The sequence below is a fragment of the Lacerta agilis genome, chromosome 16 (genome assembly GCF_009819535.1).
Source record: "Lacerta agilis isolate rLacAgi1 chromosome 16, rLacAgi1.pri, whole genome shotgun sequence".
In the NCBI taxonomy this organism is placed as follows: Eukaryota; Metazoa; Chordata; class Lepidosauria; order Squamata; family Lacertidae; genus Lacerta; species Lacerta agilis.
Window position 1 is genome coordinate 34,723,135 of NC_046327.1, and position 21,057 is coordinate 34,744,191.

General features: G+C 43.9%; 1 protein-coding gene across 3 annotated transcripts; it reads left to right on the forward strand.

Moving 5' to 3' along the window:
- Positions 1 to 3,313: 3,313 nt before the first annotated feature.
- On the forward strand, positions 3,314 to 17,018 carry LOC117061295 (cold-inducible RNA-binding protein-like). Of its 3 annotated transcripts, none has more exons than XM_033174033.1 (7): positions 3,314 to 3,458; positions 6,221 to 6,335; positions 6,736 to 6,842; positions 7,511 to 7,604; positions 7,697 to 7,775; positions 10,258 to 10,321; positions 16,729 to 17,018. In XM_033174033.1, the coding sequence occupies exons 2-6, from the start codon at positions 6,233 to 6,235 to the stop codon at positions 10,319 to 10,321; spliced, it is 447 nt and encodes a 148-aa protein (XP_033029924.1). In that variant the 5' UTR covers positions 3,314 to 3,458; positions 6,221 to 6,232; the 3' UTR covers positions 16,729 to 17,018. The 3 variants fall into 3 exon arrangements, with proteins under 3 accessions (XP_033029924.1, XP_033029923.1, XP_033029925.1); XM_033174032.1 differs by lacking the exon at positions 16,729 to 17,018 and adding an exon at positions 10,828 to 11,514; XM_033174034.1 differs by lacking the exon at positions 16,729 to 17,018 and adding an exon at positions 10,537 to 10,557.
- Positions 17,019 to 21,057: the final 4,039 nt, after the last annotated feature.

The window sequence follows — 21,057 nt, forward strand, 5'->3', positions numbered from 1 at the left end:
CTCGGCTTATATTTGCGTTGGCTTATACTCACGTATATACGGTAACCGACTTAGCACATTAAATTGGTGAGTTCTGTGTGCTAATTTGTTTTCTTGCATTCTGTATTAGGTTAAGTGTCATTACTGGAATGAACTTACCAGCTGGCAGCACAGTGGAGCAAGTATATTACTATGGGCCGTGCATTGAATACTGTTGGAATATAAGTGCTTATCAGGAGGCTGACTGGCTAAGAAGTGGAAAGTGCTCAAAAGTGAACTGAATTTAAAGAACTGTGGGTGCTCAATCCTGTGATCTGATTTGTAAAATGTGAATGCTATCTATGTGTTTTGGGGTAGGCTTGTGCAGCGCTTGAGCCAAAATCTTTTAATGAGACCTATAACTGGAAGAATGTCTTAAACCTTAACAAGTGATGTAAAATTTAAATATTTCTTAAAACAACTATTCTGCACGTGCTTTGAATTCAAAATATGTTAAACTGGCTTCTAATAAAAAAAACTGACTTAGTGTTGTGTTCAGCTTGCTTTCTTCAGCACATCACTGTCTTAACACATCTACAACCTTATAGGGCAGGGGTGGCCAACTCCCAAGAGACCGCAATCTACTCAAGAGTTTAAAAGTGACATTGATCAACCCCATTTTTGGGGCGTTCAGGCCAAAGTTGTTGAGCTTTTACCGTTATATCACGATCTGCGTAAACAGCTGGTTAACAGTAGGGTGCATTGACTGTTTCAACTACTTGCACATCAGAAAGTAGAGCAAAGGATTACAAGTGTAGACTTAATGAGTATTTTGATAGGTATTCTATCATAGCTCAAAAATGTTTTATAAGAAATGCAGAACATGCCTCAGTGGAAAAGACAGGAACCCTCATGACTTGGGTTAACTAGCTATGTGCATGATTTTCTATTTGGGAATTTATTTAGTGGTTAGAATACATAGTCACTCCTAAGTTAAGATCCACAGGTATATGGACTGTTGAGGGACTTGTCAACCAAAGTGCACTTGGGTAAATAAGCACTTACTACATATAGCTACCAAGGCTAGAACTCAAACCCCCTGAACTATACATCCTATTCCCAGACTTATTTGTCCATTAGAAATTCAAATAAAAATGTATACAAGAAAGGGATAGCTGTTAAGTTTTTTGCTTCTGATAATACAAGACAGTTGCCTCTGCTTTTCTAGTGAATTATACTTTTTTTCTATATACTGTACTTTTGCTTTGGGTGGTAGCTAGGTTCAATTATTACTGGTCCCAGTAACCTGCAGGAAGTGCTGTGTAGCAGGCTTGCATAGGTTGTGTTCATTTTAAAGGGAATAAAAGGTCTGGAATGGGCAAGTCCTGTGAGATTTCTTAATGCAAGAAGAAGCAATGTTTAATGTTCAAAATTGCCTTCCATTAGGAACTTTTTACCTTGCACCAGAATGTAAATTGTTTTGCTGCATTGCACTAGTTCTGCCTTCATATTTGCTTTATCTCTAGAGTTCTATTGCGACATGGGAAGGTAATTGTTGAATGGAAAAAAATACAACTATAAATCACTGGTAGTACTCTGTGTGGAAAATTAGCTAGGCACCAGGCACATTTTGCACCTGTCTTGACCACTTGCAACCAAGTGAAGATTTTTGGGCACAAGTGTGGTACGTGATGTTTTCACCATCTGGAGGTGCGTGTCTGGGAATCCTTCGATATGGACTCTTTGCATACTAATAGGCCATTCCTGTGGAATTCTCAGTTAAATTTTATGTGCACAATCAAAATGAATTTAGGGAACCATAATGCTTTTTCTGTGCATCCTGAGCAGAAGTTGCCATTAAGAAAAAGATAAGAGGACTAGGCCAATATGTATGTGGATTGTTCCTGGATAAAGTGACTGTCCTCAGAGCTCTTAACCTAGCTCACATCTCGTCCAAAAATGCCAACTGAACATTTGATTTTGGCAACTGCAACCTTTTTTTAAGAAGCCATTTGGCACCCATCTTATATATCTTAACACTGGGAGTGTTGGATGTTGCTTCATCCTCTAGATGATAAACCACCCATAGCAAACTTAAGGCAACTAGCAAGATGTCACTCATGTTGCCTATTGTGATAGGTGGGCTCCTTTTCTCCATATTGTGTAGTAATATGCTTCCATGGAAGGTTTAGTGTCTTGGATTTCATTTGCACATGAGTGCTGTAACATGCCTAGTTTCCTAGTACATATCCATAACAAAGGGATACTCATAAAATAGGGATCTGGGCTGTTTCCATTTCTGTACATAAACTTGCAAGTTATATTTAAGAGCCTTTGAAACCACAGTGGTTTTCACAAAGCTTACACTTCAAAAAAGCAAAACAAGGCATTGCTCCTTAAAAGAGCTCATATGTGAGCAATGAGTCTTAGTAGAGGCTGCCTTTCAGGAGAACTGACTTTTTTCTATTTCTGAGTGATCAAGATTAGTATAAAATCGTAACTTAAGCAAACTACCCTCTCTTGTAAAGTCAAAATGTAGGAAACTTGAGAGGAATCTGGGCGATGGATTAATTTAGCCTTGGCCACCATCAATAGCAACCAGACGAGCTCGGATTTTCCCTTTGTTTTCTTGGCGCTCTCGCATTATGGGAAGGGCCTGGTTCAGTGTCGCGGCAAATGCCTTGCAAGAAGGCTCCAGGCTCCATCCCCAGCAGCATCTCCACGTGGGCTTGGGAAAGCAACCCAGCCCGAAACCCTCGAGAAAGAGCAGCTGCCAGTCCGTGTAGAGCAGAGGCAGGCAACCTCCGGCCTGTGGAGCCTCACGAGGCAGACACCTGCCATCATACACGTAGGGCGAGTAAAACCTTGGCTCCATTAGCATCACCCCCTTCATCCGACACTCCCAGCCCGAAACCCTGGAAAGCCGCTGCCAGCCAGGGCAGGCAGTTCGGCATAAGGCGGCTTCCCGGCGTGTTCCTGTTTCTTGAGGTAAGGGGGGCGGCGAAGGTCTCGCGCCCTTGAGCGGGGCTCTCCGGAAGGATTCCTCCTTCCCGCATCATTTGGGCCGCAGCCTTTTCTCGCCTTCCGAATGAAGACCCGCTGGCGAAGGCGGGCCTGCTAGGCGCATTTCCTCAGGAGAAAGCGAGGCGAGCTCGAGTAGGCCGCGGCTTTTGTCGGTTATCTTTTGAAAGAGGGGAGGTGGTGTGGGATGGGGGGGAGGGGCAGGCGCGCACGCGCACGTGAGGCGACGAGGCCGCTGAGATGAATTGGGGGTAGCGGGAAGGAGGGGTAGGGGCGTGGTCGACATTGTGATTTTGCCCCGCCCTCCGCGCGCCCAGCCAATCCCGACTCTGGAGCCGCGTGTCGGGCGTGGCCTAACCGCAGCCTCGCTTTCATTCTCCTCGCTTGCGTCTCTCTCTCTCTCTCTCGGCGCCATCGCGATACCCTCTTGCCTCAGTGGCTAACGGCTCCCTTCGCATCCTGCTCAGAGACCGGCTTCGGTGAGTGCTTTGACGCCGGGGAAGCGCCCGGGCCGCTGCAGGAAAGCCGTAGGAAGGGCGCTGCACCGAGCATGGAAGGGGAGCAGGGAGGGTAACGGGGAAGAAAGGCTCCTCTTCGCCGTGTGGGGCGGGAGAGGCTGAAGGGAGAGACGCTACACAAAATGGCGGCGGCTGCCCATAAAGAACGAGAGGGCCCCTCTGCGCACACTCTTGTGTTTGAAACGCCGCTCTCTGTCTCCTTCGTAAGGAGTAAAGTGCGTTGCTGAAGACCACTAGGAAGGGATTAAATTGTTCCAGGGGGATGGAGAGCATTAGACGTGGTCAAGTCCGCTGTAGCAGCGGGTTTAACGCGGGGGCGGGAAAGGAGGAGCCCTTGGCTTAGTGCGCCTGCGCGAAGGCTGTTCGCGGAGCGCGGGACAGCAGCAGGGTAGTCTTTGCGCATGCCTGCTGGGGTCTCAATCCGTAGAACGTGAGACGCGCTGTGCTCGCCTTCCCGCATTCTGCTCAGACCACGTGTTCGCGGCCATTTTACCAGGGGGGAGGGGTGGACTGGTTAGGGCAAAGAATGGAAGCCCATTCTCTCTGCACGTCTGCCTTGATAAGCCGTCGGGAGCCACTGCAACACTCACCCAACTAGTTCCTTCCTTCGATTACTTGTTCCAGATATTGATGCACTGAGTAGATTGCAGGATCTTACCATACGCACCTGATAGATGAAAGCTGCTTCAGGTCCTCAGCCTCATGTTACCAAAATTATTGACCACAACATTCTAGTAGTAGCTGCACAGGGTGCAGCCAATACCACGTTTCATAAGATGGTTCGAGAACGCCAGATCTTACATATTTTTTGCTTGAAAGTAGGATCCACCTGTATGGCTAAGGACTTAATCCAAGCAGATAAACACTCATTTTCCTGTAAAATAGAAAACGTGCTGAACTATTGTTGGGGTTCATCATTGCACATGGGTGTAAAACATGTCAAGTCAGAAGCGGGGTAAATTCAAGCTATAACAACAATTAACCCTCATAAAATACTAGTTACAATGAGGTTGCCATAATAATATTTTTTTTTATTTATACCCCGCCCATCTGGCTGGGTTTCCCCAGCCACTCTGGGTGGCTTCCAACAAAATATTAAAAATACAAAAAAGTGGTTCAAAGTTTGCGTTCACCCTAATGCACTTTAATAATAAATAGTATGAAAGGTGGCTCCCTAGTAGGCAAGTGGCTTAACGCTGCCACCTCCTCTTCATATCTGAGAAAGGCTGCCTGCATGCTTCCTTCAATTAACCTTCAATTTATTCTGAAGCAGGCATTGATGAAAATTGAGAAGAGCTGCTTATCAGCATTTTGCCTTAACATGTCCAAACCTCAAAATCTCGTCTGATAGTTTATCAGATGCTCTGGAGAGAGCAATTCAGATAGCCACTTCGAGTGGGGGAAGTAAGCATCTTCCATCTCTGTTTGGTGATTAACACAGTTATATCACTGGGAAAACAAGTTAACTGCTCATTTGTAGCTAATATAGCTAAGCCCAGTCACCTGTATCCAATTGCCTCTATAATAATGAAGTGACTGTATGAGCTAGGCTTATTCTATGTCCAGTAAAATGTACTGTGCTTTTATGCACTCTTAAGACTGTCCTTTATGTAGAAGGCTCAAGATATAAAAACTCATAACTTTATAAGTAATGGCACAATAACACCTTGTCTGGTATTAAGATAGGAAGCACCAAAAGAACAAGAAGGCAACATTAGCAATCCTACCTTTGAGTAAACTTTTTTTTAAAAAGAAAATTCTTTACTCCTGCAAATGGCCACACATATATATCCACTTTTTGGCCACAGTATATGCTCCCTTACTGCATGTTTATTTGCGAGTCAGTCGCATTGTTTTCAGTGATGCTTATTCCCAGATAAGTTTGCACAGGATTACAGTTAAGAATGCAGTTCTGTGCACAATTGCTTGGGAGTAAGACCCACTGGAAATAATACTTCTGAGTAAACATGCATAGTCGCCTGGAAATTGGCAACATTGATTTTTCAGTTTGTTGCTTCCAGATAAATAAATAGCTGCAAATAAAAACAGAAGAAATTATTTTTCAGGTTCTCCTTGTCTCTGCCTCCAGGGCATGCAGGGGAAATAAACATGTTAAGTTTACAATGCTCAGTTGGAATAGATAATTATGGGTCTCAGTGGGAAACATAGTAAAACAAAGTTAAGAAGCTGCGGGCCTGGAAGTGAGACTGCTGCTGGAAGTCAGGCAACTAATGAAGATAAGCTACAACAGGAAGGTGTGACCCTGGTCAATATGGGCAACATATACATCAGTGGTGACCATACATTAGATTAACAAGAAGCCTGGCTTTGTACCAGATTATTCATTGGTGTAAGGTAAAGGTAAAGGGACCCCTGACCATTAGGTCCAGTCGTGCCTGACTCTGGGGTTGCTGCACTCATCCGCGTTACTGGCCGAGGGAGCCAGCGTACAGCTTCCGGGTCATGTGGCCAGCATGCCTAAGCTGTAATGAATATTAATTTGCCCCAGTCCAGCAGAAGGAAAGACACTGGGTTACAAAAGAGCAGCAGGCCTTGGATGTTTTGCTGACAGATGAAGAATAATGATAGTTTGTTTTCCTGGAAAATGAAAATGGGCTGTTAGTTGTCAGTCAGCAGCTACTTGTAAATTGCTAGTGTAGTCTGTCATCTTTTGTCCTTCTTCCCACCTATGTTTGCCACATCTAAACATTTCTTCCCTACAGATCACTTGAACAATGGCATCAGATGAAGGAAAACTCTTCATTGGAGGGCTCAGTTTTGACACCAATGAGCAGAATCTGGAGCAGTTGTTCTCCCCCTATGGAGACATTGCAGAAGGTGAGGAAGGGTTCTGAATCTGTTAATGTTTCCGTACCAGGAAACCAATTGGTAGGGCTTGGGGTTTGCAAGTGCATGCACTCACACAAATGCTAGCAACTATACTATAAGTTAAAAGACTTGTTACATTTTGCATTTACGGCATGATAAATCTTTGGATGAGGCAGAGAATCACCATTCTTTGTTTCCCCAATAAGCTAGACAGCAGGGTTTTTCTTATTCTTCAGCATCCAATTATTGGAACTTCCCAGATGCCCCTGTGTGGCTATGATATCCTTCCAAGCAGTCTTTGGGTCTGAAGTGGGGCTAAAGAAGAGACCTGGCAAGGGACACTGGCTGTCATCTGCATGTAGAAAAAGAGCCAGGAAAATAATCTGTTACATTTTTTTTCTCTCTCCAGTGGTTGTGGTGAAAGACAGGGAGACTCAGCGGTCTAGGGGTTTTGGTTTTATTACCTATTGCCGTCCTGAAGATGCCAAGGATGCCATGAGGGCCATGAATGGAGAGGTAAGTGTCACCCGCAGAGATTGTTCACAATTTCTTATTCATTCTCTATGCATCCACTTTCTTTGCAACTTCCTAGAATATGGAGGGCCATTGGACGTGATCTTCTGTCATGCTTGTATTGCAAAATGTTGTAACTACCTACTCATACCTTGGTGGGTGTGCTGCACAGTGAAGAGTAATAATTGTTAGTCCTGAATTGCAGCTCCAGGGTTGCTTAATTCACCTTTTGTTACAGCGACTTTATGATGCTCTTCCAAACTGGGGTGGGGAACCTCTGGCTTGTCAGCCCAGAATCCACATTTGGCCCATGAGGCCATTTCACTCCCAAGTTACACTCAACTGATGTCATAAGTGATGTCAGTTGTGTGGAAAGTTCAGTCCTGTTTGGTTGGGGTGCACCAGTGAGATACACAAAACTGGTGTTTCTGAATTGAGCTTTAAAAAACATTTTAATAAAAATATTTAAATATTCTGTGGGTATTACATAGCATTCAGCAAAACGGATTTGTTCTGCTTCCCAGTGGCAGAGGATGCAAATCATTCAAAGCAAAATTTTAATCCAGGCTTTGATTATATTGTACTCCTGCCTCCTTGGTAGCAGATTGGAAGAGTAGCATCATCTTGGTTAAAAGCTCTGGCTCTGATTTGTTCTCTTGCTTCTCCCCAAGTCTGTGGATGGGCGTCAGATCAGAGTGGACCAGGCTGGAAAATCCTCCCGTGGCTCTTCTGGAGGCAGAGGGCGTGGACGTGGATTCTCCAGAGGTGAGCTTTCCTGTGGCGTGTGCCCTTCAGTGCTAACTGCTTAGTGGTGTGGGAGCAAATAGGCTTGATAAACATTTGTGTCTTTGCTGCAGGCGGTGGAGGATATGGAGGTGGCCGTTACGATAACAGAAGCGGCGGCTATGGTGGATCTAGAGACTATTATGGCAGCAGGTAAGACCAACACGAACGCCTAAGAGATACTTGGTTGCAGCAGATTGTGCTACCTACAAATACGTTGAGATCATGATCCTTTGTGTTCTGTATTAGAATAGCAGTTTGAGACTTCATTCTGAACCATTAAACTTTTCCTTACAGGTAAGAAAAGAGAGCTGTTGAAGTGCTCCTGATTATATTAGCACTAGGAAATAGGCTTAGCCAGCTGTGTGCTGCTATGGCATGGAAGCTGCAGGTATTGCATGCTGTTTTAGTTACAACAGGCTATCATGTAGAAAGGAAAACTCTTCCTGCCATGCCTGTGTTTGACTTCTAAATAACAACACAGTTGGTGGGTATGAGTCTGCCAGTAAGACTTACTTACTGTAATTGAAATTGTTAACCTTAAATGAATATCAAATTACAGTGCTGCTGTAAGCCCTTGTTCCTTCATGTATTGTGATTGGCTTATATTTCATTATGGTGGCTGGAATCTAGTCTGGGATGATACCTGGTTTTCAACATTGCTGAGATAACATCGCCCAGTCCAGGCCCCTATACCTCTGGCTTGTGCAAGCCAGAGGGGCACCACAATTTCCTTAAACAGCTCAGCTGGGGGATGCAAATCCTCCAACCCCCTAGCTGAGCGAGCCCACATACTGCTGCAGCTCGTGCAAGCTGGGGGGACTTAATCAAAGGTGCAGGCAGACGGAGCCTGAGAAGGTGGTCACTCAGAACTTTTTCAGGCCCCGTCTGCTTGCGCATTTGTCATCTGCAGGCAATTTCAGCTGGTGCAATGCATTGTCAGCTTAAAATGTTTGAAACTGGTATCACGATCTGAACAACATACCAGTTTCAGACAACTTACCGATATATTGCCCGTGGAATCCTGCTTTCCAACTGGTTTCTCTTTGCCCTTAAGGCAACTTAGCCAAAGTGGTGCCTTTTTTATGCTGCTGGACTCGCATCAGCCTCAGCCAGCACAGCCAATTTTCAAGGAAGATGGGAGTTGTAGTACATCAATATTCAGAGGGCCATAGCTCCCACCGCATCCTGGGTTTGTGCAGTGATTTTGGTCATTTTGTGATGCAGAACTATGCCCATCACCTATGCCATCTGTGTACATCAGGGGTCGGCAAGGTTTACCTTGCCTGGGCCGGTTCACTTCAGCGGAGATCCCTCTGTGGGCCAGATTTTGGGAGTGCACACACGATTTCCGGCGTCTGCACAGACATGATTTCCAGTGCTGCGGAAGCGAGTCCTTGCGCCGTGCTGTACCGGTTTAGCACAGCGCACAGGGACTCTGCAAGCAGGTGGCTTGGTTCGGGGGTGGCTCGTGGGCCAGTTAAACACCTCCGTGGGCCACTTCTGGCCTGTGGGCCTTAGGTTACCTACTCCTGGTGTACATGGTGCTTTACAAAAACAGCAAGAAGCAAAGAAGTAGTTGCCATTTTGCATTCCTATAGGTGCTTACTGGGTATGGTATTGGAAAGACATCTTGAAAACTAGTATAGCTAGAAATGGATCCTAGTTCTTTTTATAACCTTATTACTAAATCAGTCCTTCTCTTCATGACCAATTTAAATACAGCAGGGGTGGCAAACTCCCAAGAGACTGCGATCTACTCACAGAGTTAAAAACTGGCAGTGATCTATCACCTTTTGGGGGGTTCAGGTCAAAGTTGTTGAGCTTTTTTTTAGGGAGGAGGGAGTCAGGACTAAAATCATGAGCTTGCTTTGGGGGGGAGCCAGTGATCTGCCAGTAGATCACGATCTACCTGTTGGACATGCCTGATATACAGTGCAGCACTTAAATAAGAATGAGGTTTATAAATGAGCAATTCTGTATTGCACGTAAAGGTTTGTTTTTCAATTTTGTCATAATAGTGATATTGTAATATGCCCACTTGTGCAATGGGGCATCAGGGATGTGGGTGGCGCTGTGGGTTAAACCACAGAGCCTAGGGCTTGCCGATCGGAAAGTCGGCGGTTCAAATCCCCGCGACGGGGTGAGCTCCCGTTGCTCAGTCCCTACCCCTGCCAACCTAGCAGTTCGAAAGCACGTCAAGTGCAAGTAGATAAATAGGTACCGCTCTGGTGGGAAGGTAAACAGCGTTTCCATGCGCTGCTCTAGTTTCACCAGAAGCGGCTTAGTCATGCTGGCCATATGACCCAGAAACTGTCTGCGGACAAACACCGGCTCCCTCGGCCTATAGAGCGAGATGAGCACGCAACTGCAGAGTCGTCCACGACCGGACCTAGTGGTCAGGGGTACATTTACCTTTACCTTTTACATTGGGACATCAGCCCCAAAATAAGTTCTGGGTGGTCCTCCAGGTCTCGAGCAGTTTTTTTTCCAGTGGGCAGGAAGAGGCAGAGAAGAACCCCCACTGCATGAGTAGATGGATGCCTGCTCATACTACATTGAATCTCACTCAATGTATAGCATCTAGCAGCAGCTCGGCAGTGACATATCAGTCTTCTGTGCTTTTCCCCTCAAGGAATCAAGGAGGCTATGGAGATCGTTACTCTGGGAGCTCCTACAGAGACAACTACGATAACTAGGTAAGTATGTCTAAGCACCATCTGCTTCTGATAACAGGATAGCTGCTAAAGCATAGGACTTAGTTCTCTCACGTCACAGACTAACTTTGTCAGCAGAACTCCTTTCCTCATCGGCAAGTCTAGCATAATTGCATATGGAGAATTGGCCTGTTGCTGGAGTAAAGCAAAAAATAAAAATGGGACAGTTAAACCCATCCACACACTTTTTTTTTAAGGGACACTGTTGAGCCAGCCTATAAAAACCATGACTACAGCCTTTTACACACGGAAACTTTCTCCGAACCGTAAGTTTATGGGAATTAAACCTTCACATTCCTAATAGGGTCTTGCTTTTATAAACAAAAAAGGTGTGTGCAAATACTCTTTATTGGCAGATAATTTCCACCCTGTATCATCTCCAAGGCTGCGAACAGTTGCCCTGGGCTGGGAGGAGGGAGACTAGGTTAGCATCATGCACCAATGTTCTTCAGTGTACTTTATGATTTGTACCTGCTTCTTGTCCTCAGCTTGCACCGAGCATAAATCCTTCCTGAATCAAGATCGTCCTTCCAATGGCCGTATTTATAAAGATTTTTGGAGCTTCGCTGAATCTTGTTTAGTTCTCTACCTGTATCTTCCCTTTTTGTAGTCTTACCACAAGCAGCCCAACAGCTTCTGCTACAGGATGGCCTGTTAGAGCTTTCTGAAGGAAAACATTTTAATTTGCCTTTTTTTTTACAGGTGTGTTTAAGCATTTTTGAATACATACTTTTATTGCTTTCCCCCACCTCCACCCCCTGGATTTCTTTTAACACACCAAGATGGGGGTTCTGACCTATTCTTCACCTATAATTCCCCAGAGTCTGAGCAAGGTGTAAGGATCCTCCTTGTTTTTATAAATGCATTAATACCTTGTAGTTTTGTAAAAGTCCTATGGTGTAGCAAGCAAGGGGTATGGTGGAAGGCAAAACCCCCTTGATTATAAAGGGAGACGTGTGTTTGATCTTCAGAAATCAGAATTTATACTGTATGATGTACCTAGAACTGAAGCTTGCAGAACTTGCAAGTTGTTCTTGAAAAACCGTTTGTTTATATTTTTTTTTAAACTGGAAGACACACATGTAACTCGATATTGTACTAAAAGTGGTTAAGGAATTCCTGTATTCAGTTCTTTGGCTTCACGAAGCCTATTAAATGCCCTTCTGAAAATGAAATTTGTTCTTGACGTTTTAACACTTCAACTATGCCCAATCTAAAGCCATAATACATGGCACATATTTTAAACTGCTGTGTATTTGTTAAATGGATACCTTGGAGAGGAGATGCCGAGGAATTTCAGTACTTAGTTCAGTGGGCTAAAGTCCACAAGCATTTGTATTTGGGTGCTTTGTATATTGTCAGTTTGAAACTTTGTGCCTTGTGTTTGGGATTCTTTCTATATTGGCTTCTGTGCCACAGAACCTCTGTGTTGAGGAGGTATTCTGGGGTGAGCATGTAAGATACCAGCCTGGCCTGTGGAGCCTGAACTGGATGCATCCATGAGTATAGGCTATCATCCCTTGGGTGGTATTCAGCTTGAGTTTTAGCAAAAAGTATACCCATTGATAACAAAGTTTGCCCGTTAATTTCAGTAGGTTTACTTTGAGTAAACTTTGTTGGATACCACGCCTTGTTTGACTACAGTGGTGCCCCGCTAGACGAATGCCTCGCTAGATGATAAACTCGCTAGACGAAGGCATTCGTCTAGCGGAAGGCAGCCCTGCAAGACGAAAAAGTCTATGGGGCTGCCTCGCAAGACGAAAATTTTTCGTCTTTTTTTTTCCATCTAGCGAAAACGCGGCTTGCATTGCCGCTTCGCTAGACGAAAATTTTGGCAGGACGAATTATTTTCGTCTAGCGGGGCACCACTGTATATACATCACAAAGGAATATCCGTAACAGTGGGCAATCTGTCTTAATAGGGCAGGTTATCTGCTGTTGCCAGTGTCTCCACTCAGGGTCCTAAGAAAAGGGTCCCAAAGCAGTGTGCGAAAACCACTGAGCTAACGTGTAGGTGGGGCTCTATGCCATGATTCCATGGGATTTAAGACACCACCACCTTACCTCCCAAATTGTGTAAGGTGTACATCTTGACTTACAAACAATACCAGGCTTTGATTTGTTAAAAATAAGGGGAAAACATGTTTTAGTATTGACAATATGCCTGAATATATTTGGGGCGAGGGGAGTTTACCTACTAAAATATCAGAAGCTGCTATCTCATCGTGGGCCCAGGACTTGAAGTGCTTTGCACGCCTTCTTGCCTTTCCCTGTGGCTAGCAAAACTAGATTAAGTCATGCAGTGTAAACATTCATTGCACAATTGAAATAAGAGTATATGCAAATTTGGTGCATTTGCATTGTGTGTCCTAGATGTAGAATGCAGCTGTGTTTTGCACAGGCTCTGTGCAAGGGTACACAGACCTCTACATAGGCCGTATTTCATAGCCAACCTGGTTTGTCACATTTACGTTAAGGCTTATTTTGTGATAAATCTCGGGGAACTATTGTGAGACACTGAAAAGGGCAGGGGCAACAAATACATGGGCTTCAGAACAGAGTCAATACTTCATTGGAAGGGATTCTTGCTGTGGCTTCTGGTGTCCTGTCCTTTCGTGCTGGAAGAGTTTGCTGCTGCTGCTGCTGCTGGCTGAGCACTTACTGATCTTGGTGGTGCCTGAGGTACTGCCTCCTGCTTCACTGCTTTTTCTGTTCTTTATTTCTTTATAATTTACTGGAGCTACCACAAGCCAGGTTCCTTAGTTGGGTACGGTTTTGAGACAGATACAATAGAGTTTCCACTGTTGGCTTTTTAAGCCATTTATATACACCCTTCATAAACATGTATGTCAGTATGATTTTCAGTACAGTTTAACATATTAACAACAATAAAAATACACAATAAGACAAAAATCAAGAGAGTAATTAAATGACAGTGGAAAAATTACCAGTTTCAAAATATGGACTGGTTGTTTTAGTAGGCAAGTTCCACCAATGCTACTTTGGCATCTTATGAGTGGGAGACTGAGCTTTCTGACCACAATAAACTGGTTTCTTCCTTGGCTTTGTTTAAATGGGGTAGAGAGCAAACTCCACGAAGCCAAAAGTCTTGGGTGGGTGGTTGTGTTTCAATGCAAGTATTTTTGAATCTGAAATTACAGTAAAACCATTCCCATAAAATAAGAAAATCTGGGCTGGTTTGTGTGTGTGTGTGTGAGAGAGAGAGAGAGAGTGAGTGAGTGAATGAGTGGCACCTTGTAGGTATTTTGATGGGAATGGTAAACCACACATTGTCGTGACTTTAAAATCTTAAGAAATCACTCTGGAATTCTTTGATGATAGATGAAAGCTGATGGGTGTCTGCCACTTTACCTGCATCTGTTGAAACCAAGTCAGATTTAAATACATCTCGTTTCAGTCTTAGTGAGAGGAGCTAATGGTACAAGAGTTGAGAACATTCTATAAATTGCTGCATCAAATGTAGGATTGTTGATTGAGAATGAGCTTATAGATTATCAAACTTGTGCAATCATTGTGTAGCCAGGTGGTTTCAGTGGCCCGTTGACTTAGTTAGGCAGTGGTTTCTTGTGGTTGCTTTTAAAACCATGGTGATACCAACCTTTTGCTCCGATCCCATTTTGTGAGTAGAGGATTAAAATACCCTGTCTTCAAGAAGGAAGATGGAATGCCTGTGAAATAATGTGGATTAAACTCAAGACATCGGAATTCAGCAGGCAAGGCTCCATTGACAAGATAGTCATGGTATTGAGTATTGAGCCAGAATTGTAACATGGCTTTATTTGGCAGGTGGAAGGGGCACCCCTGGATCCGGAAGTGTGTTTACCTCAAGGCTGGAGTTGAGAAAAGACTTTCCCTTTGGGTACCTCTCTGGAGCTCCTGTCTTGTGCGTATATTAATGTGGTCATTCTAAAATATAAGGGGCATACCTTCCAATAAAATGAAGTTAGGCTGTGGGGTGTGTGGGATGAGTACTAATTCAGTAATGCAAGTACACTTGCACACAGACACATCAACAATGGCATCTGCTGTGGCATGGATGCACCATCTTAAAAATCCTCCCTCCATCAAAACTTAGTTTTTATTAATCTGGTGTAGCCTTCGTAAAAACCAGTGTTTTTCCCATGTCCCCACATCAACAGCTGCCATCCAATTAGAGAGAGCTTCTCTGTAAATTGCTGCATGAAATGTTCCATGAGTGTTCATTGAGAATGCCTAGAAAGTCTTGTGACTCGTGCAGTTTTTGTGTGTTGAGGTTATTTCAGTGGCCCCTCCAGTCTTTGGCGTTGGCTTCTTGTTTGTGCAGCCTACTTAAGAGCAGGACAGAGTTTACCCATCTCTGCTCCTTGTGTATAAAGTTTCCTCTCCCTACTGCTTTTCATTCTGCAGCCAAAATAGTGCAACTTCTGCCCAACCTTTTAGAGCTTGTTTCATTTTGGCTCTAAGCTGGAAGCAGGGGCACTGCTACTGCTTGATAGCAATGCTCTCCCATTCTGCTCACCAAAAGCCAGGGTGGGAAGCTCATTTTCTTTCCAAGCCCAAGAGCTGAACACACTTCTTAGCTGTAGCTTGTTAGAAAGCTGCAGAACCTGATCCATGTACACATTAAAGGCCTGGGTGACACCAGAAAATGAATGGGGCTTAGTTATCTCATCCCCATCCTGTTCTAGAGCTTTGGGTCTCCGGATAAGAGTACAGGTGAAACTCGAAAAATTAGAATATCATGGAAAAGTCCATTTATATAAGCAATTGTTTTCATTAGCTACTAGAGTTTAATATATGAGATAGACTCATGACATGCAAAGCGAGATATGTCAATCCTTTCCTTGTTATAATTGTGATGATTATGACGCACGGCTGATAAAAACCCCAAAGTTGAAATAGCTAATTTGGGGTTCTCATCGGCTGTATGCCATAATCATCACAATTATAACAAATGAAGACTTCACATATCTCACTTTGCATGTCAGAGTCTATTTCATATGTTAGTTTCACCTTTTAAGTTGAATTACTGAAAGAAATGAACCTTTCCACGATATTCTAATTTTTTGAGTTTCACCTGTAGGCTGTAACAAGATTTGTTTACTCTATTGTCCTAAGTGGCCACCACTGACCACAGGACCTTAAACTGCTGTTTCAGGAAGTGGAAATTGATGGTATCAGCTGGGAGAACTGAATAGTCAGTTTTTGTGAGAGCACCCTCAGTTCTTGTTGAGTTTAGTTTTGAATTTCTTGTTGGTGTTTCTAGCCCCCCCCCCCAAGTATGGCGGGTGTAGTGTTGCTGAGAGCACCCTTTAATTCTCTACTGTGGGAGCTTGCTTTATGGCCCTCACGAAGTGATTTTGTGGCCTAGCACTGTTTTGCTTGCTGGTTGATTTATGGTGTTTTCTTGTATTTTAGCGTATATTTTGTGTTTGAAGGGTTCACCAAGGCTCCTCTAGGATGAAAAGCGATATATAAATATATGATAACAATGGGATCAGGGCAGGCATGGAGAGGAACTTAATCCTTTCCTCACCTTCTGTGGTCCTGGAAAAAAAATCCTTTTCTGAAGAGGAAGTCCCACCTGTTGGTGCTGAGGAAGTCCTTCCCCCACCCCACCCCAAATGCAAATTGCACCTTCGGAGAAGGGATTTTCCTCAGGATGAGTAGAAACAAAGGAGAAAAAGGGTTACATTCCCTCTCTGATCCCACCAGCTGATTCAATATCCATTTTTAAAAAACATGCTGGTTAGATGCTAAGGTGCATTTGTCCTGAGACTAGGTTGTGAATTTTAAAAATCTTCATGCTTAGAAGGCTTCCAAAATCTGTAAAGCGTCAATAAATAAATTATTTTCCTTTCCTTTCCTTTCTTTTCTTTTAAAAAGGCACATGCACTGTTGCAGACCAGCTTAGGTTTTCCTGTTGAAAGTCAGTATGTGGTGCACACATTTAATTGAAGTGGGGCACACAATGCAGTGGCAGTTGGAATTGCAGCTCAGGGAAGGGGAGATATGGAAGGCTCCTTACTCTTCAGAGGAACAGAATCCTGCTGGATGTCTCTTTGTAGCTTTGGTATCCCTCTGCATTGGACAGTGGCACTAGAGAACTCATCTCCGCTGACAGGCTAACTGAGAAACTGATGCTGTTACTACACCTTCAACCACTGATGGTGCCCCACCTGAAAGCAGCCTGGAAGAAAATCCTCAAATCATTAGTAGGGTGGCAGAAAGGTAAAGAGCCTGACGTGAGTTCTGCTATGGAGGGACGGGGCAATGCAAGGTGGGTGTAATTGCTTGTGTGGTTTTCCCCCCCAAGGAGGCGATCTGTTCCAGAGGTGAGTAGATGTTTGAAGACCAAAAGTATTGTGCTTCCTTTCTTTGTCTTTCAGAGTGAGCCAGTGAGAGATCCTGAGAAGGACTGCCACTACCACGCAAGTCCTGAAGAAGCAGCCTTAGCAAATGCTGCTTTTCAGAGAAAAGGCAATCTGTATTAGTGCTTAGAATCAGATGAAATACTGGGGAGCATTGAAGGAAGGTGGCCTTTACCTTCATGGCCAAACTTTCCTTTTTGTCCCCTGTTCCTCCCACCTTCCAGGGGCAATTTGGCAAGCAGGGTTGTGAAGCCCCATCAAAGTAGCGGGGACTTACTCTTAATCCTCTTGGAGATGATGATTCTCAGCCAAACCTCTTAAAATCCTGGCGTAAGATGAAGCCTTCGAGCATTTTGCCAGAAATGTTATTTTTTTGCAATAAACATCTTCCATAAATCATTAGGTACCTTGTTTTGAAGAATTTATTTTATATTGCTCAAGCAATATAAAGGTGCTGAAGCCTGTGGCAACATCTCAGCTCCAGAGGGTTTGGAATGATCTGGATTATTCTATTCCAATCTGGTTTCTAGCCCAAATCTAGAACCGGGACATCCTCCAGCCCTCAGAGATAATCTACGCCAGGGACTAGTGGAGTGGGGCGAGTCTATCCCTGTTCAGTCTGCTTATTTATATCATCAACCATAGTATCCTTCCACAATGCCTGGCTGGGGAGAGGGGACTGTTTTGTAGCAGAAGTCTTCCCCTGTTGCTGGTATCTGAAAGCTCCCTTTTCTACAAGAAGCAGCTATATACATTTGAATACTTAGATTTGCATGCAAAGTACCTAGTCTGCCTCTTCTCCTACAGGGTGGGTCTGATCCTGCAGATGTTTCTCAATTCTGATTTAAATCGGGGGTTTGTTCAATTTGAATCTCTCCCAAAGGAGTCCAGGGTTGATTGATTTTATGTACAAACCCCAAGAATGAGAAGCTGAGGATGTATCCAGATGTGAAATGGGATATTGGCAATCAGGATATCCTGTGGCTTAAAAAAAGCAGAGTGGTATTTCCTAAAATTTATACATACTAATTTCTGATTTTTAATAATAATTAATAATAATAAAATATATAAATTATTTTACTATTTATACCCCACCCATCTGGCTGGGTTTCCCCAGGCACTTTGGGTGGCTTACATCATATATAAAACCTAGTAAAATATCAAACATTTTAAAAAGGGGAAACCATCTAAGCAGTTTACAAAAAATAAAGCAAGAAAATCAATTTAAAAATTACAACAACAGTATAGATCAGGTTAAAATACTAGGATACATTATAGAATAGTTTGAGCATTCTGTGTCACTCGACAATTATATCTAAGGAACCAAATAATGACTCCTTATTTCTACCAGATTATTTCAGGTTTCTTTTATATGTGTGGAGTCAGATTGAAATCCAACAGGCAGAAAACGAGGTGTTGGGTCTGAAATAGATACCTTCTGCCTCACTAGCAAGGTCCTGATCTGGATTGGGGTCCTCCACCTCCAATTTACAGTTTTTCTATTTATTTATTTTTTATAGAACTAAGTGTGGAAGGTTGTATTGTTTACTTTTGCCACCTAAATGTTTCCTGTCAACAAGAAACTGGTGAAGAGCAAATTGAGGTAATGTTTGGATCCAGTCAAGATAGCTTTTTTCTCCCCTAAGTGAAACAGCAATCTGAAACACTATATTTGTTTGTGTCACAAGGGAGCTTAGAGTTGGCAACTTGACCAGGAAGAAAATGACTTCTCTGTAACCAGAAACTTTTTTTTAGAATTAGGACATGCCTGAAAGATGCCAACTCCATTTCCTGTTGAGAAGTCAATAGTCTTATATTTCCTCATAGAAAAAAAATTCTGAAGATCTGCAGAGCTCAGAAAAAAATGTATTTGTGTATTATTTAAACTGCTTTTGCAAATTGTGCAGTTCCTTTGATAGCAATACATTTTTTCAGTATCGTGCTATTTGCATTTGACTTGTGCTCAGAGATACTCTTGTCAAAAGCACAGCCCCTATTTTCTGGTACCTGTTTCTGGTAATTACTGTGCCCCCCACTTTTTTGCCTTTTGGGAATGTCATATTAAATTTTTGTTGAGTGTTGACATTCTTAAAGGTTTCAGCTTCTTTCAAGAGCACACAATTCTCTTGAGAAGAGGGGCAGCTGCAACTTTTTTAATGCACGAGCTACTAAAAGCACAGATGTTAAACTGCAAGGTGCTGTGCACTGCACAACCTGCCATTTTACACTGCTAGAAGTGTTGCTTCAAAAAATAGAGAACAGGCTGTTTTTCTACTATTACTTCTGCCAAGAGAACAATTGCCCTCTTACAGCAGCTGCAGAAGGAAGGGCAGGGGAGGGAGGCATTTTAAATGAAATTCTAGAATTCCACTGTGTTGTAAAGACGCAAAGTTCCAAAGTCTGGGAGCAGCCATCAAGAAGGCCCTGTCCGTGTCCCTGCCAACTGTGCTTGTAAGGGTGGCGGGACCAAAAGATTGCCCTCCCCAAAGGATCTCAGAACCTGGCCAGGTTCATAGGAGGTAATAGTATCTTGAAGATGTAGATTGGGAAGGATGGCAGTGGTCAGTCCAGCTCCAAGCTGCAGCTGTTAAACTGACCACCTGTGTAATCTTTACATATGGACAAGCTTTATGCATGTAGGCTGTGTACAAGGGCTTGGGAGCTGTGTGCAGAAACATGAACATATACAGTTTCAGATGTGTATACAGTGGGGCTTGTCATCGCTACCTTCCTGTCCCCTCCCAGGCACATGCCTCCCCCACTCTTGGGGACACCCTTGCGGCTATCGGCTCATGTGGTGTTAACCTCTTCGCCTCATTCCTAAAGAACTGAGGCGCGGCTTCCGATTGGCTGCAGGAAGCTCCTGCAGCCCAACCAGTAGCTGCGTAGGACGTTGGGGTTCCAAAGAATGTTTGCAAACAGGAACGCCTGGGTTTGCGGCATTCGGGAGCCAAAACATTCGACTTTCGAGGTAAGACTATACAAAGGAAGCCTCTGCAAAATGTGCTGTGCGGAGCGTTCCTCTTCCAAGGTTCCAGCCACCAGCAGCGCCTGCAGTGCTCCCTTCCCCTTCCCCTTTCCTTTCCTCAAGTCAGCCCATACTGAGCTGCTTCTGGGTTTTCCCTTTCAAGATTCCCCCCTCGCGTAATATTTTTTTTGTACACCTTGGGGTTCCTGTAAGGCTTGCTGCTATTTCCCTCTTCTATGGGGCGGGGCAGTTTGGTCTGGGGAAGGACCTGTGAAAATGGGTTTGCTGCTTTGCACAGCAGGAGTGAGAATTCTGAGTTCAAGAACAGGAACCATAGTTCAGTAACAGGAGCTTTATTTAGAGGAGCCTCGTAAGACCTGCTAAAACTGAAAGGAGCTGCTCAAGTTGTGGGATTCCAGGGCAAGTCCTCAGGCAGACCCTTCCAGAGCATTAAAGGGGGACCAACCAGTTGCAACCTATCCATCATCCCTGTTGCCGCCTCCCCTGAGCACTTTTCACCTGGATGGAATGTAGCTTGAAACACAAAAATAAAAGCCAGTTTTGTTTCTCTGCCCACTTTTGGCTCTGGGCCTGCCCACCACCTGCATTTGGCCCCCAGAAGGTTGCCCAATCGAGAAAGCGGTTCTCCCAACTTAAAAAAGTGTCCCTGCCTCTGGTATAGACGTTGTGCATACTCTGCCTCCCCCTTGCGGTAATCCCTTGCCATTGCAATGCAGCCAAAAGCACATCTATGTCCCCAAAGCCTCCTTTTGGATGGAAAGGAAATGCTCATGAAATGCATCCCGCAGCATGGTGGCCTCTGCAATGAGGTTCTGGCCCACAAAACAACCTCAGTTTGCTTTCGAGTTGCTGAAGATGCATCTGTACATGGTCTTTGACCCCTGGGACATGTTTTAGGATTCACCCTATTTTGACTACTTTGTTTTAATACCGTATTTTTAAATTGCTGTAACCCAACCTGGGGCTTTGTGGTCAAGGGCAGATAAGAAATAGAATAACCAAAAAAATAAATGATGATGATGATGATGCTTAGTGGTGCAGCTATAAAACTGCTAATACATTTGCAAAGCTAAGCAAGGTCCAGTTACAGGTAGGTAGCCGTGTTGGTCTGCCATAGTCAAAACAAAACAAAATTTAAAAAATCCTTCCAGTAGCACCTTAGAAACCAACTAAGTTTGTTCTTGGTATGAGCTTTCGTGTGCATGCACACTTCTTCAGGTCCAGTACGGTTTCAAATTGGATGGGGGGGACTGTTTCTACATTGTAGGGCAGAACTTAACAACTCTGCATGTTGGTGACACACTTTTTAGACATGCTGCATCATTTGGCAACAGAGTAATTTAGTTTTACTAGCAAAC